Source organism: Papio anubis, chromosome 4 (assembly GCF_008728515.1).
Source record: "Papio anubis isolate 15944 chromosome 4, Panubis1.0, whole genome shotgun sequence".
In the NCBI taxonomy this organism is placed as follows: domain Eukaryota; kingdom Metazoa; phylum Chordata; class Mammalia; order Primates; family Cercopithecidae; genus Papio; species Papio anubis.
This window is the reverse complement of record NC_044979.1, coordinates 117,225,486-117,238,492: the sequence shown is the minus strand read 5'-3', so window position 1 is coordinate 117,238,492 and position 13,007 is coordinate 117,225,486. Positions and strand designations below refer to the sequence as shown.

General features: G+C 49.3%; 1 protein-coding gene across 15 annotated transcripts in view; it reads left to right on the top strand.

Annotated features, from left to right (window-relative positions):
• TNS3 (tensin 3) overlaps nucleotides 1-13,007 on the top strand; it is a 309,033-nt gene that overhangs the window by 94,520 nt on the left and 201,506 nt on the right. For 11 of the 15 annotated variants that reach the window (XM_031665397.1, XM_031665393.1, XM_031665405.1 and 8 more), the window contains one exon: nucleotides 11,005-11,043. The exons of 1 other annotated variant lie outside the window; for it this stretch is intronic. Coding sequence is in view for 2 of the 14 variants with exons in the window: in XM_031665393.1 (XP_031521253.1) it covers nucleotides 11,005-11,043 (39 nt within the window). In the remaining 12 variants the exon portion in view is untranslated. Of the gene's footprint in view, nucleotides 1-9,868; nucleotides 10,282-10,822; nucleotides 10,902-11,004; nucleotides 11,044-13,007 lie in introns of those variants that run through there. 3 more of the 15 variants (XM_031665400.1, XM_031665398.1, XM_031665404.1) reach the window with 3 other exon arrangements.

Genomic DNA, 13,007 nt, shown 5'->3' with positions numbered 1-13,007 from the left:
GTGCACGTTCAGCCTGATGTGTTTTTTGGTGAATTGCAGCGTAGATGAACGAGAGGCTGCCTCTCTGCCTCTCCACCCACTGGCTGGTGTCCTGGGTCATGTCTGCCAGCCTCACGCTGAAGCCACGGTTGCTCTCTGCCAGCCTCTTGCCCCCACCATCGGCGGCTGAAATCTCCTCGTCTGTGACAGCTCATGGCTTCACTGCTGCTGTTTGCTTTTTCAAGTGCTGATGTCGAGCCCCTTCCCTCCACTTTCCGACACACAGCACTGAAGGATGGCATTCCGGTGCCCGGCACACTCGTCTGGGCATGCTGGGGCTGTGTGCATTGCTGGGCACACAATATTTCTGTTCCCTGTTGTTGCCTAACAAATCCCCTGTACCCTCAGTGGCTGAAACCAACAAATTGTGATGGATTCGTGAGTTGGCTGGGCAGTGCTTGCTTCATGTGGTGCTATCAGGGGGACAGGGTGGCCAGAAGGTCATAAACGCCCTCATGCCCGTTTCCAATGGTTGGCGCTGGGCACCTTGGTGCCCCCTTGTAGGTGTCTCTGTGCAGCCATTCAGATTTCCCTTCATTATGGGGGCTGGGCCCAAGAATGGGATGCTCCAGGTGAAGGTGGCAACTGCAGCTGTCTAAGGCCAGGCTTCAGAGTTCTGCCATATTCTACTGCTCACAGCAGGCCACAGGGCAAACCCAGGATGAGCCCAGATTCAAGAGGAGCAGGGACAGACTCTACCTCTTGATGGGGGAATGGCAGAATTCCTTTACAGAAGACCTTGTGTGATGCCACCGTCTTTGAAAACACAACCTACTAAACTAATTCAGACTATAGAATGCAGGGATATTATTGTAGAGGTAATCATCCGTCTCTTCTAATTAATTAAAATGTAAATTGCTCACAAATGTCAGTGTCAGTACTTTATTACTTTATTATTAATTATAGGTGGCCGGTGAGAATTGTAGGCTGATCAGATGTAGCTGGTGAGGACTGCATGAGTTGGGACCCGGATTTTCCTTGTGGAAATGGATCCAGTAATGTTGATGCAGTGAAATCTTGGCCCTTGGCATTATAATGCTCCAATAAAGAGACTGTTCAACAACTCAGTACTACCTTTTAATCTTTCTGCAGTTAAGTTGGATTTATGATTTATGAGTTTTTCTTCCTGTTCTTTTGCAAGCCACTAGCATTTTTTTTCAATCACCAGATGTCCTCTTTCTCTTTTTAAAAAGATAAGGCCTAGGACTGTGGTAAGTGTCGGCCTTCGGGGGTCTGTAGATGCTGATTCTGCCTCTGTGGGCCTCTGCTGCACCATGAGATGCTTGGCCTCTCTGCTCAGCCCTGGTCTTGTAAGACAGACTCACTGCAGGAAAGCGTTGAGGCCCCCGAGCGATCCTGTCCTGTGCCCTTTGCTGGGACTTGTGTCTACAGCATGCAAGTGATCCTGAAAGTGTACTTTTCAGCCACTTTGAGAAGCCCCTGGACATTGTTCCAACAGTAGGTTCACATTTGATTTCTGATCTGAGACAAATAATGGTGACATAATGGATGCAGGATACTATGCTTTTGCTTTAAATCTATTATATTCCCTACCAGTGGTAACTTGTTTGCCTGAGGCCAGGGAAGGCCTGGCCTGCCTTGTGGGTCATGGGCCTCAAGTGGGTAAAGGTAGCCAATGTTAAACAGCTACACAGCCTAAGTAAAGGAATGAAAAACAAGGTTCCAAAAGGTTCAGCTAAGCCCATCTGGGATAGGGGCACAACTCTTTTCTCTAAAAATTATTAGATTCTATAGAGCTGGATTGAAAAGGGAAACTGAGACCCCCAGAGGTGAGGAGAGCCGAGACCAAGCCGAGGCCAAGGACTGGGGAAGACTGGGCCTTTCTTTTTTCTTTTTACTGTGCCACAGACATGATCTTCACTAGCTGCCTGTTAACTGTAAGGAAAAATATAATGACCTATTCCAGGAATTTTCCTTCTCTTTCTCTTCCGCTTCTGTCCGTTCTTAGCCCGCAGGCTGAGAAGGTTTAATTGCGTCTGCTGGGCGGGTGTTTTCTCATGGGGATTAGAGCAGGCCAAATTGGGCTTTAACGCTTAGTGGGATAACAGAGCTTCCTGAGGAATGTGAACCTAATTAGGGATTCCAGGGTCAAGCCTGACAAAAGAGACACAGAAGCAAAGTTAGGGCAAGCTCTTGAAGGAAGGGAAGAAAGTTAATAAAGTCTCGAATGTCCTCATTTTGTACTGCCGTTCTTTGTATAGATCTGCTGTTGTTTGCAGGCTTGTGTTGAAAGTCTGACCCTAGGCCTCTCTTCAACCCTCCACGGAGCCCCCTGTCCCCAGGCACCATTGGAAGAGCATCTTTGAATGATGAGTAAGGCCACCTTTGGCTTGTCAGGAGCCCCCGGCCTCACCTGGGGGACCCAGCTCCTGTTGGTGTGCCCAGAACGTGCTGTGTCGACCTGACGTCTCCACTGGTCCTATCAGACCTTTGATTGTTAGTGCTGGGGGGTTGCATTTTATTCCCCCAAATTCAAATGTTGAAGTCCAAATCCCCAGAACCTCAGAATGTGGCAGGATTTGGAGATAAGGGCTTTAAAGAGGTAATTAGGTTAACATAGGGTCATTAGGGTGGGCCTAATCCAGTATGACTGGTGTCCTTAGAAAGACCAGGACACAGACACACACAAGGAATGGCCATGTGAGGACACGGGAGAAGGTGGCCATCTGCAGGCCCGGGAGAGAGGCCTCAGGAGGAACTACCTTGCCCACATCTTCTTCTCAGCCTGCTAGCCTCCAGGGCTACGGGAGGATAAACGGCTGCGCGTTCTGTGGTATGTTGTTACGGCAGCCGCCCCCCACCCGAGCTAAGACTGTTGGTTATCTAAGCAGATAAAACACTTGGGTCAGTGTCAGCGCTGGGAATGAGCGGACTTTCCTTTTGTGATTATTCTCCTCACCCTGCCCTTATAATAGACGATAATAATGGTAATACAAACACATGAACAATGCATCCGTTTTCAATCTTAACTAATGGGTGAATTAAAGATCTTGCTCTTTTATTGATCAGTAACATACAATGTAAGAAGTCAAAGCTGTGATATAACAGAAGTACCCCTTTGTAAAAGCTTCACCCTCCTTGCAACCAGGCTGCTACTTGGTGTAGAGATTAGAGAAGAGTCCCAATCCCCAATTATATCATAAGGTCCTGGTGGTCAGCATATATTTGGCATCCGTATCTGTTTTTCCCTGGCTAGTTCAGGGCCTCAGAGGTAGGTTACCTCTGACTGTTTTTATGACTTAGGAAAGAAAGTACTGCCATCTTGCCATCATCATGAAGTGTCTTTAAAAATAGTTGTTTTTGTTAAGATAAAACAAAAGGAAACTTCATTTCTGAATCTTTGCAACTTACCTTAGAGTTAAAATTATTATGATTAAAGTAATTTTATGTGTGATGGAACTTGTGCATAAGGTGATGTCTCTGTACTTGACTTAACTCAGTGAGTTGCTTTCTCCCTTGTCTGCAAGGTTTGGCAAGGTCAGTGGCTGGCCCGTTTGTCTCTACTCAGTTTCTGCTTATTTTGCACCTAAATGCTGGTGGTATGTGGTGGTGTGCATTTGTGGAACGCGTTTCATTACTGTGGGTTGGTACTGTTGAGCTGATCCTCCCCTCCAGAATCCTGACATGAACAAGGTTTGCCCCGGCCTGCTTGATACCAGAATAGAGACTTCACCTGTGGACAGAATGACTTGGAGAACAAGCAGGAAGAAACGATTAGAGGAGCCCAAGCCTCCAGGATTTCCCTTTAGTGGCTGCGTGTGTAAAAGCATACTTGACACTTCAGGGTGCTCGCTTCAGTTCCTTTTTTTTTTTTTCCGAGACGGAGTCTTGCTCTGTCGCCCAAGGTGGACTGCAGTGGCACCATCCCAGCTCACTGCAACCTCCTGGTTCAAGCAATTCTCCTGCCTCAGCCTCCTGAGTAGCTGGGATTACAGGCACGCGCCACCACGCCCTGCTAAGTTTTGTAGTTTTAGTAGAGATGGAGTTTCGCCATGTTGGCCAGGCTGGTCTGGAGCTCCTGACCTCAGGTGATCCGCCCACCTTGGCCTCTCAAAGTGCTGGGATTACGGGCTTGAGCCACTGCGCCCGGCGTCTCTTCAGTCCTTACTTCATGTTTCTGTGAGGTTCTGGGAAGCTGATTCACGCGACCCACCATGACTGGAATTTTTGATGATTTGGAACAGATAGAATTAAATTTTACCTTTATTCTCTTTATACAGGATATGTATGTTTATACAGAATATGTAGTGCATCTGTTATACCCACACGGTTTTAGAGAATCTGATGGAAAAATGTCACTTTCTATATGGCTGTTTACAAAATGAAATTTAATAAGAAACAACAATAAAAGCTGAGTTCGGAGTTTTATTGTGTTCATCAAAAGGAAAACAACGTCTATCAAGCACAAGGAGAACTGAGTTGTCCTTCATTTCTCCCAGGACTTAGATCTCCCAGAAGTAAGCAGAGAGGGATTGGTTCAGGTTTGAAGAGTTGATGTCACTCCTTACTGAGGAAGGTCTGCACCTGAGGCCCTGTGTCTGTCAGCACTGAGGGTGATGGTGGTGGGACCGGTGCACCTTGGGTGAAAGCACTTTCTAAGGGAGAATGTGCTTGTTGGCTGAAGTGCTTTCATTCACTTGGGGGATGGAACTGCAGGGCTGAGCTTTGTTGTGTGTGCACACACACAAACACACAGAGATACATACAGGTATACACCCACACACAGGGAAACACACAGACACACTCTCACGTCGATACACTCACATGAGGCATAGGTGCACATAGAAACACAGAGACACACTTACAAAACTCACAGTTTCAAACATGCACATTCATACATTCTCACAAGCACACACGCTCACACCCACCCATCACACTTTTACACTCCCATGCACACAACACTGACTCATCCACTCATACGCAAACTTCACAACACTATCACAAACTTACACACAAAATAATACGTTTTCAGATATCCACAGTAAAATATGCCTAGTCAAACACAGACACCACCACATGGATACAGTCAGCCACACTCACACACCCACACTCACCCACACTCACACTCACCCACACCACACTCACTCACACTCACCCACACTCACACTCACCCACACTCACACCTCACCCACACCTCACACACCCACACTCACCCACACCTCACACTCACCCACACCTCACCCACACTCACACTCTCACCCACACTCACCCACACTCACACACACCACACTCACCCACACTCACCCACCCACACTCACACTTTTTACGAGCATTGAGATGCATTTATACTTATATTTACATTTACATTTTTCATTTACATTTATATACTCTAGTTACGAGCATTTACATTTCTACTTACTTATATTAATTTACATTTCTTACTTATATTTCTACTTTACATTTACATTTCATTTATACTTACTTAATTTTAATTTCATTTACATTTACATTTCATTTACATTTCTTAATTTATATTTCTACTTTACATTTCATTTACATTTACTTAATTTACATTTACTTACATTTCTATATTTCTATTTACATTTCTATTTACATTTATTTTACGCATTTATACATTTATATTTCATTTATATTTTCATTTTTATTTATATTTACATTTTTATTTATATTTAACACCCACACTCACCCATTCCACACTCACCCACACTCACCACACCTCACCCACACCTGCCACCCTCACCCCACACCTGCCACTCACCCGCCACACACCCCACCCACCCACACTCACCTGCCACCTCACACTTCACCCACACTCACCACACCGCACACCTCACCCACACCTCACCCACACCTCACACCTCACCCACACCTCACCCACCTACACTCACCTACACTCACACTTCACCACACCCCACCACACGCACACTCACCCACACTCACACTCACCCACACTTCACCTACACTCCACACTTCACCTACACTACATACCTATTACTCACCATTACTCATACTCCATACTTCACTCTATTAATTTACCCACACTCACACTCACCCACACTCACACATACGCTCACCCACACACTCACATTCCCAAGGACACAGTCATGACGTGGTGGCAAGCCTTTGCCCCTCTGTCCTGTGGACCTGCGGGCTTGGAGACAAGGTTATTGATGCCAGTGTACCCAGGCACCCACGTAGCCAGGTGTGGGGCGGGCACAGCAGTGTTTGTTTGTGGTTTCCTTGGGAACAGTTGATTAGGTCCCAGGATAGCCGAAAGCAGGCCATAAAGAGGCTCTCAAACAGGTTCATGGAGGGGCCCTCGCCACCACCATGGGAGGGATGGATCCCGGGGATGCCACAGCCCATGGCTTTTGTCCCATAGCCCATGACCCACTGCCTTCTCTCCAGCCTTCTGTGGCTGCTAACGGGAGCTGCTCTGCCCCCTTCTTTGTCTCACTGTTGTCACCTCTTGTCACCCTAACCCCTGAGGGAATTGCTCATTATGAGAAGGTGCAGCTCCTATCAGGAGAGGAGTCTGGAGCTGGGGCACCAGCTGGCGTCGTCTCTGTGAGAGTTCCCATGGCTGGCACTGGCCATCTCTGAGACACAGCTTCTCATACACAGAGTGGGGGCTCTCTGGCCTTATTGTGAGGGCTACAGAGAAAGACCTGCAGATGGGGCACTGTTCCATGTTTAGCTGATTTGAGTCCACACATTGGATGAGCCGTGGGCCTCCCTGGGAGTGCGCCTTGACTGCCTGGTTCTTGTCTCATCCTCTCACGCCCCTGCGGCTCACTCAGCATCACGTTACAGAGCAGGCAAAGCGCAAGGCCAGTGGGTGCCCACCTAGACCCTTGGCCATGCCACCGCACACATTCCAGTCATGCTGGCGGTGCACTGATGGGGCCAGGCGCAGCTCAGAGGCTCCTGGTTAACATCTGCAGGACAGTCTCAGGGGATGCAGTGTGCCGGGACCCTCCCAGCCCTGCAGTGTTGGGTGGCTACACTGTCTCTGAATAAGTCAAACTGGCATGTTAAGAACATAAGTGCTAAAGCAGTGTCAGCTTCTTTGTGCCAAGGAAGGCCAAACCCACCTGGAGTTGGCCCCAACCCACAGTGCTTCCCTCTATTCAGTGAAAAGAGTGAAAGAACCCCACAGTGCTGGGGAATGTGTGATCAGAGCTGGAGTTTGAAGTGAGGAGAGCAAACAGGTGTGCCTCACTCCCTTACCTGGCTCCATCCACAGGAGATACCCTCCTGATGCATGGGAGGCGGGGCAGCCTGTAGATCAGCGGAGCAGGCTCAGTGGAGAGCTGTGTGCGCTCTGGTGGGGATGCAGCTCTGCCCACGGAAGCACTGTGCTTCTGCCTCTGCTAAGGCTGAAGAACAGCAAGTGACACCTGACTGTCCAGCAAAAGCAGCTGATCGCAGCGCTGCACAGTCCCCATAGGTTCCTTGGTGCTGAGCAGGCCGGCGTGAGCATCCCCAGCCCGGCCGCCTCGTCCCATGGTTCTGTCTGTGGTCAGCTTACCTGCCTTAGTATAAGAGAGGAAAAGTGTGACGGAAATACAATCTCTTTTCAGGAACTTCCTGTCCTGGAATACGGTTTTAGCCACATTGAAGGAACAAGTGCCCTCCGTGTTCACTTGGTCATGGTTTTTACTAAATTAGATGTTTGCACTTAGAGAAACAATGAGTTTTCTCTTTATTAACAGGTAATTCTTTGCCTCTAGAATGTCCCCCTTCCCTCTGGTTGGTGCTCCATGAGCATTTTTATTTGCAAATCCACTCTCACAAAAGCTCTTTCCTGAGACATTTTTGTCTGTATTTTGTAACAGCACATATGCAAACAGACAGTAGGGCCTGTGACCGGTTCTCTTGGAAGAGAGGACTAAGTTCGGTAGGATGCGAATGTGGAGGCTCAGGGCAAGGCTGCCTACCATTTACTCTGCAGAACCTGGGAGCTGCTCACCCCCCACTGTTCCCCAGCTCACTTTCTTACAAACGATTCATTTTATGCAGTTTCTATTACGTGAGCCGTAAGCTCTGTGGGGTTGGGGACCGGTCTTCTTCATTTCCAAGTGAAGTCCTGGCAGGAGAAGACTATCAGTGAAAATGTGGGGGACAAGTGATGGCTGGAGTTCGGGCGTGCCAATTCCAGAGCCCCTTAGCCATGTAAGCCGTGGATGATCTGGGGCGAGATGGGACTCGGGCAGTCCCAGCTTACACAGCTCACCTCTCCTTTTCTGTAGGACATCCTGGGGCCAGGCCAGGTGGTGGGCAGTTATTGCACCCCGTCTGGCCATAGAGGGATGTGGGAACACACAGACCTGGCTTTTGGACCAAATCCTTAAGTTACTGCTGTCTTTAAAACTCAAGTTTCTGACATTGCACAGGGCTTTTCTTTTCATTGTCTCAACAAACGCATGCTTCCATACAATGAATTTTAAAAATGTATTATAGACTATTTTTAAGGGAGTTTTAGATTCATACAAAAATTGGACACACTCAGGCTGGGCGCGGTGGCTCACGCCTGTAATCCCAACACTTTGGGAGGCCAAGGCGGGTGGATCACGAGGTCAGGAGATTGAGACCATCCTGGCTAACACAGTGAAACCCCGTCTTTACTAAAAATACAAAAAATTAGCCGGGCATGGTGGCAGGCGCCTGTAGTCCCAGCTACTCGGGAGGCTGAGCCAGGAGAATGGCGAGAACCTGGGAGGCGGAGCTTGCAGTGAGCCGAGATCACGCCACTGCACTCCAGCCTGGGCAACAGAGCAAGACTCCGTCTCAAAAAAAAAAAAAAAAAAAAAAAATTGGACACACTCTTCTTCCTCTTCATATGTAAACATCTTCCATTCCTGTGGTACATTTGTTACACTTGATTAGCCAATATTGATACAGTCTTAGTAACCAGAGCCCTTGGTTTACATTAGGATTCTCTCCTGGTGTTGTACATTCTGTGGGTTTAGACAAATGCAGAATGACGTGCATCCATCATTACAGTATCAAGCAGAATAGCTTCATGGCCTTAAAGAGTCTCTGTGCTCTGCCTGTTCCTCTCTCCCTTCTAATCCCTTTCACTGACCTTTTCACTGTCCCACAGTTTTGCCTTTTCCAGAATGTCACAGAGTTGAAATCATACAGTATGTGGCCTTTTCACAGTGGCTTCTTTCACTTAGTAATATGCATTTAAGTTTCCTCTTTGTGTTTTCCTGCCTTCATAGCTCATTTCTTTTTGTCACGCTTGATATGCCATTGCAGGAATGCTGACAGTGAGTTTGAAAGGCAGGGGCCCTGATTCTTTGCACATTTCTTGCCTGCATGTCACATGTGGAGTGAGGCAACAAGATGCATGTGTGCGCTGAGTAGATACCATGCTTGGGGGGAGATAAGTCACACCACTCTGTTAACCATGGGGTCTCCTTGTCTGGCTCTTTCCACCATCCTGTAAGGTTTTGTTTGTGACTCCCTCTGTTTCCAAAGCCGGTTTTGTTTTGTTTTGCTTTACATGTATTTGTTTACTTATTCTCTCATGCATTCATCAAACTTTAATGTACACACATGTAGTTGAGGGGACACAAATGGAAAACGTGTATTCCTGCTGGCCAGCTGCTATGAGTGTGTAGGGGACAGCTAGTTCATGGTGGGGCCAGGGGCCCTGAGAGAGGACCCCTGCCCCAGACATCCGTCTGAGTCAGAGCCCTGGTGGAGTAATCATGTGTCCCAGACACAGGAACGACCATGTGTCACATACTCCCTAAGGACCGGACTGCGTAAGATAAGCAAGAGGCTATAAATAGTTGTCCTGGCAAGAGCCAAGGTCATGCCACCACCCACGCCAAACCACAAGGACAATTAGTCAGATCTCTGAGATTCTCTAAGATTCTCCTTCCATTGCACATTTTCAGAAAACTCTTTGAGAAGGCCGGTGCCAGGGATCTGGAGGGGGCAGTGCCAGGAGAAAGCTAAGGAGTGAGGTCACTCACCAGGAGCCGAATCCTGTTTGCTGGCGCCTGGCTCCTGAGGGGCCCCCCAGAGCAGCACAATGCCAGTCTGGCCCCCTTAGTCCCTGTCCTCAGGGAGAGCTCTGTGCCTGTGAGTGGGGCCCCTGCCCTGTGCCAGCCACTCTTCTGAGCTCCTCACATGCCGTCTCTTAATTCTCACGGTGACCTTGCCCGGAAGGCACTACTGTTACCTGTAGTTTTCAGATGTGGAAACTGAGGCCCGGAGAGATTAAAGGCCAAGGGCCCGTGGCTAGTAAGTGGTGGCGAACCTTCCCAAGGTGGGGTCTTTGCCCTGCAGGACTGGTGGCTCCGTGTGCCTGTAACTAACTGCCTCTCCTGACCGTGTTTGAGCCGCCTCGCCTCCCTTGCTTTCTTTGTCTTTCCCAGGGAGCTCTCGGTCTTCAGAGACTCTGATGGAGTCAAAGTCTCCTCTCCCATCTCTTGTGCCGGATGGAATAACCACGCCGACATTGCCACATTCAGACTCTTTTCAGTTCTACTTGTAGAAATAGTTCTAGAAAAAGTGGCCCCTTGTGTAGAGAATGCATGCCCCTGGGTGAGGATGGGAGGAGTGGGGGCCTGAAGACTGCCAGGGAGAGCCTTCCACCTCCTTCTCTGGGCCCCACTCCCAAGTTCCCCAAACACGGACCGACTCGGAAGTTTCCATCCTCGAGGTCTACCAGTTCTTTGTGCAAGTGGGGGCTAAATTTTGTATCTATGAGTGATTTGCATTTTTCTTGAAGGGGAGGTCCCATGGTTTCCATGACATTAGCAAAAAGGACAGGGACTTTCCAAAAGTGAACAAACCCCTGGACTCTCTTAACTCTAAATCTTGTCAGTCTTGATCTGCTACAGCTTTGTGGTTGGAGTGAGGTTAGAGACAGTTTCATTCAGCCTTTGGGAGCCTGGCTTGATTATGATGCTAATTTTTTCCTGGAGAATCCGTTTGCTTATCTGTTTCTTCTGTCTTTGAAAGGTGGTGATTCCCTGCGGTGTGCAAGCCCGACTGGAACAGGTAAGCCCTTTGCATTTCTTTGGCTCCATTGTTCTATCCTGTGGGACTAAGTCCTTTCTTGAAGCTGGGCCCTCTTTGGGGATCTTTTGGCTTCCTCTAGGATCCATGCCCTCCCTTTGACCTGTAGCTTTCATTCCCAAGGCTCTCTCTGAGGACCTTTGACCATGCTGCACTGGCCATTTGCATGGTTTTTTAGAGAAGAAGATCCACTGTGCCTTTGCGGGAGCTGCCTTTCTATCAGTAATAGTTACCTTCGGGGCGAATCTCCCCAGGCTGAGTTTCCTTGGCTATAAAGTGAAGACAGCACAAGTCTGTTGTCTTAGTGATAAAAACCTGGATAGTGAGGGTGCCTGGGTCGCCGGGTGGCAGTGGACAATGTAGTATAGTGGTTTGTAGACTGACATCCAACTCTGACAAATACTGGGGGTGTGTGTGTGTGTGTGTTCAAATCGGATTGATTTGTAAATACAGTAGTACTTTCTGTTTGGCTTGTGATTAGGCAAATTTAAATTGCTATCTGCTTTTCAAATGCAGCTCCTTGGAAGGTCATGGTACCTCCTGGTGTTTTATTTGCCTCCACCCTTTGGAGCTAAGGGGGTGAAGCTTTGCTTTTGAGGGCTTATTGCAGGATTCTGAGGGCTTGCAGGATAATGAGGGCTTGCAGGATAACTGAAAGGCTCACTGTGCCTAGACAGTAGGACACAGGACCCTCTTCTCTCACTGCAAATCAGAAGCGACTCCCTGGGAGGGAGATGGGAAGCTGCGTCTTGCTGCTGGGGAAGTGTGTGCAGGTTCGGCCTCCCCGGTGGGGTAGGGAAACAGGTGCGCCGTGGTTCCTCGTGGATGTCTGTCAGGTGTGCTGTTGCCCGTACTTCTCAAGCAGGGCAGGGCTTACTGCCCTTGGCTCCCCCTAGCTTCACCATACACAGAATCTGGGGTGTTGTGCTGGAGATTTGGCAGTCTTCTGGGTTGTGAGCCTGGTGACCTCCAGACATGGAAGTGGCTAACTGCCTCTGTCTTGTGGTGCAGTAGGACATCCTTCCCCAGGCTCGGCCAGCGGCGCCTGTGTGGCAGCTTCCCTGCTCTGATGAAGTCGAGATCAGATCCTGGCTGCAGTGACTGGGCTCTGCTCTTGCCCCCTGCCCTCCTGAGCCTTGGTTTCCTCGTTAAGCCATTGGGCATGGGGGCGGCTCTCTAACCTCATCACTTGAGTGGCCGAGCCCTGCCCTCTCCCCCTGCCGACCTGAGCCTCAGTTTTCTCCTTTACGCAGTGGCCATAGGGGTGCTCTCTAACCTAGCTGCGGACGAAAGAAGAGGGACTATGGGCTCAGGCCTGTCACAGAAGCCTGGTCACAGGCAGGGTGCCCTTATTATGCTCCTTTTCATGCTGTCACGTGGTGTGGTCTCTTCGCTTCTGGAATAGGACAGTATGCATTTGAGGTCATAGGAACATGAAAAAAATCTCACTCAGAAACCTAAAATATTGACAAACTTTGAAAAACATGTTGCAGCATCAAGAGCTGAGGCCATCCGGGGTGGGCGCCTGCCCGGCCGTCCTTGCTGGCCTCAGCTGTGTCCCCAGGCCTGTGATCCACTCTCACTCCATTCTTCTGTAGCACTCACCGCCGACGGGGGGGTAGGGTGGGGCAGCGGGGGGAGTGGGGGGACTTGGGGGAGTGTCTTTGCATTTGGTTTTGACAGGATGCGGTTTGTGACCGATTTCCTCAGGCTTGTCACAGGCCCCAGGAGCCCGGGGCTGAAGCCCAGGTGGTCCCAGAGCTGTGTGCCTGTCCCAAGGCCCTGGCTGAAGCCTGTTTTCCTGGTGGCAGCTGAGGCTCTCCCACTTTGCAGACAGTTCCTTGCCCTCAGATTTGTTGGTGAGCCCTGGACATCAGAGGCACCAGAGGGCTAAAACCGTGTGCCGGGTCTAAAGACGCGGGTTGCAGGGCTGTCAACAGCCGGGA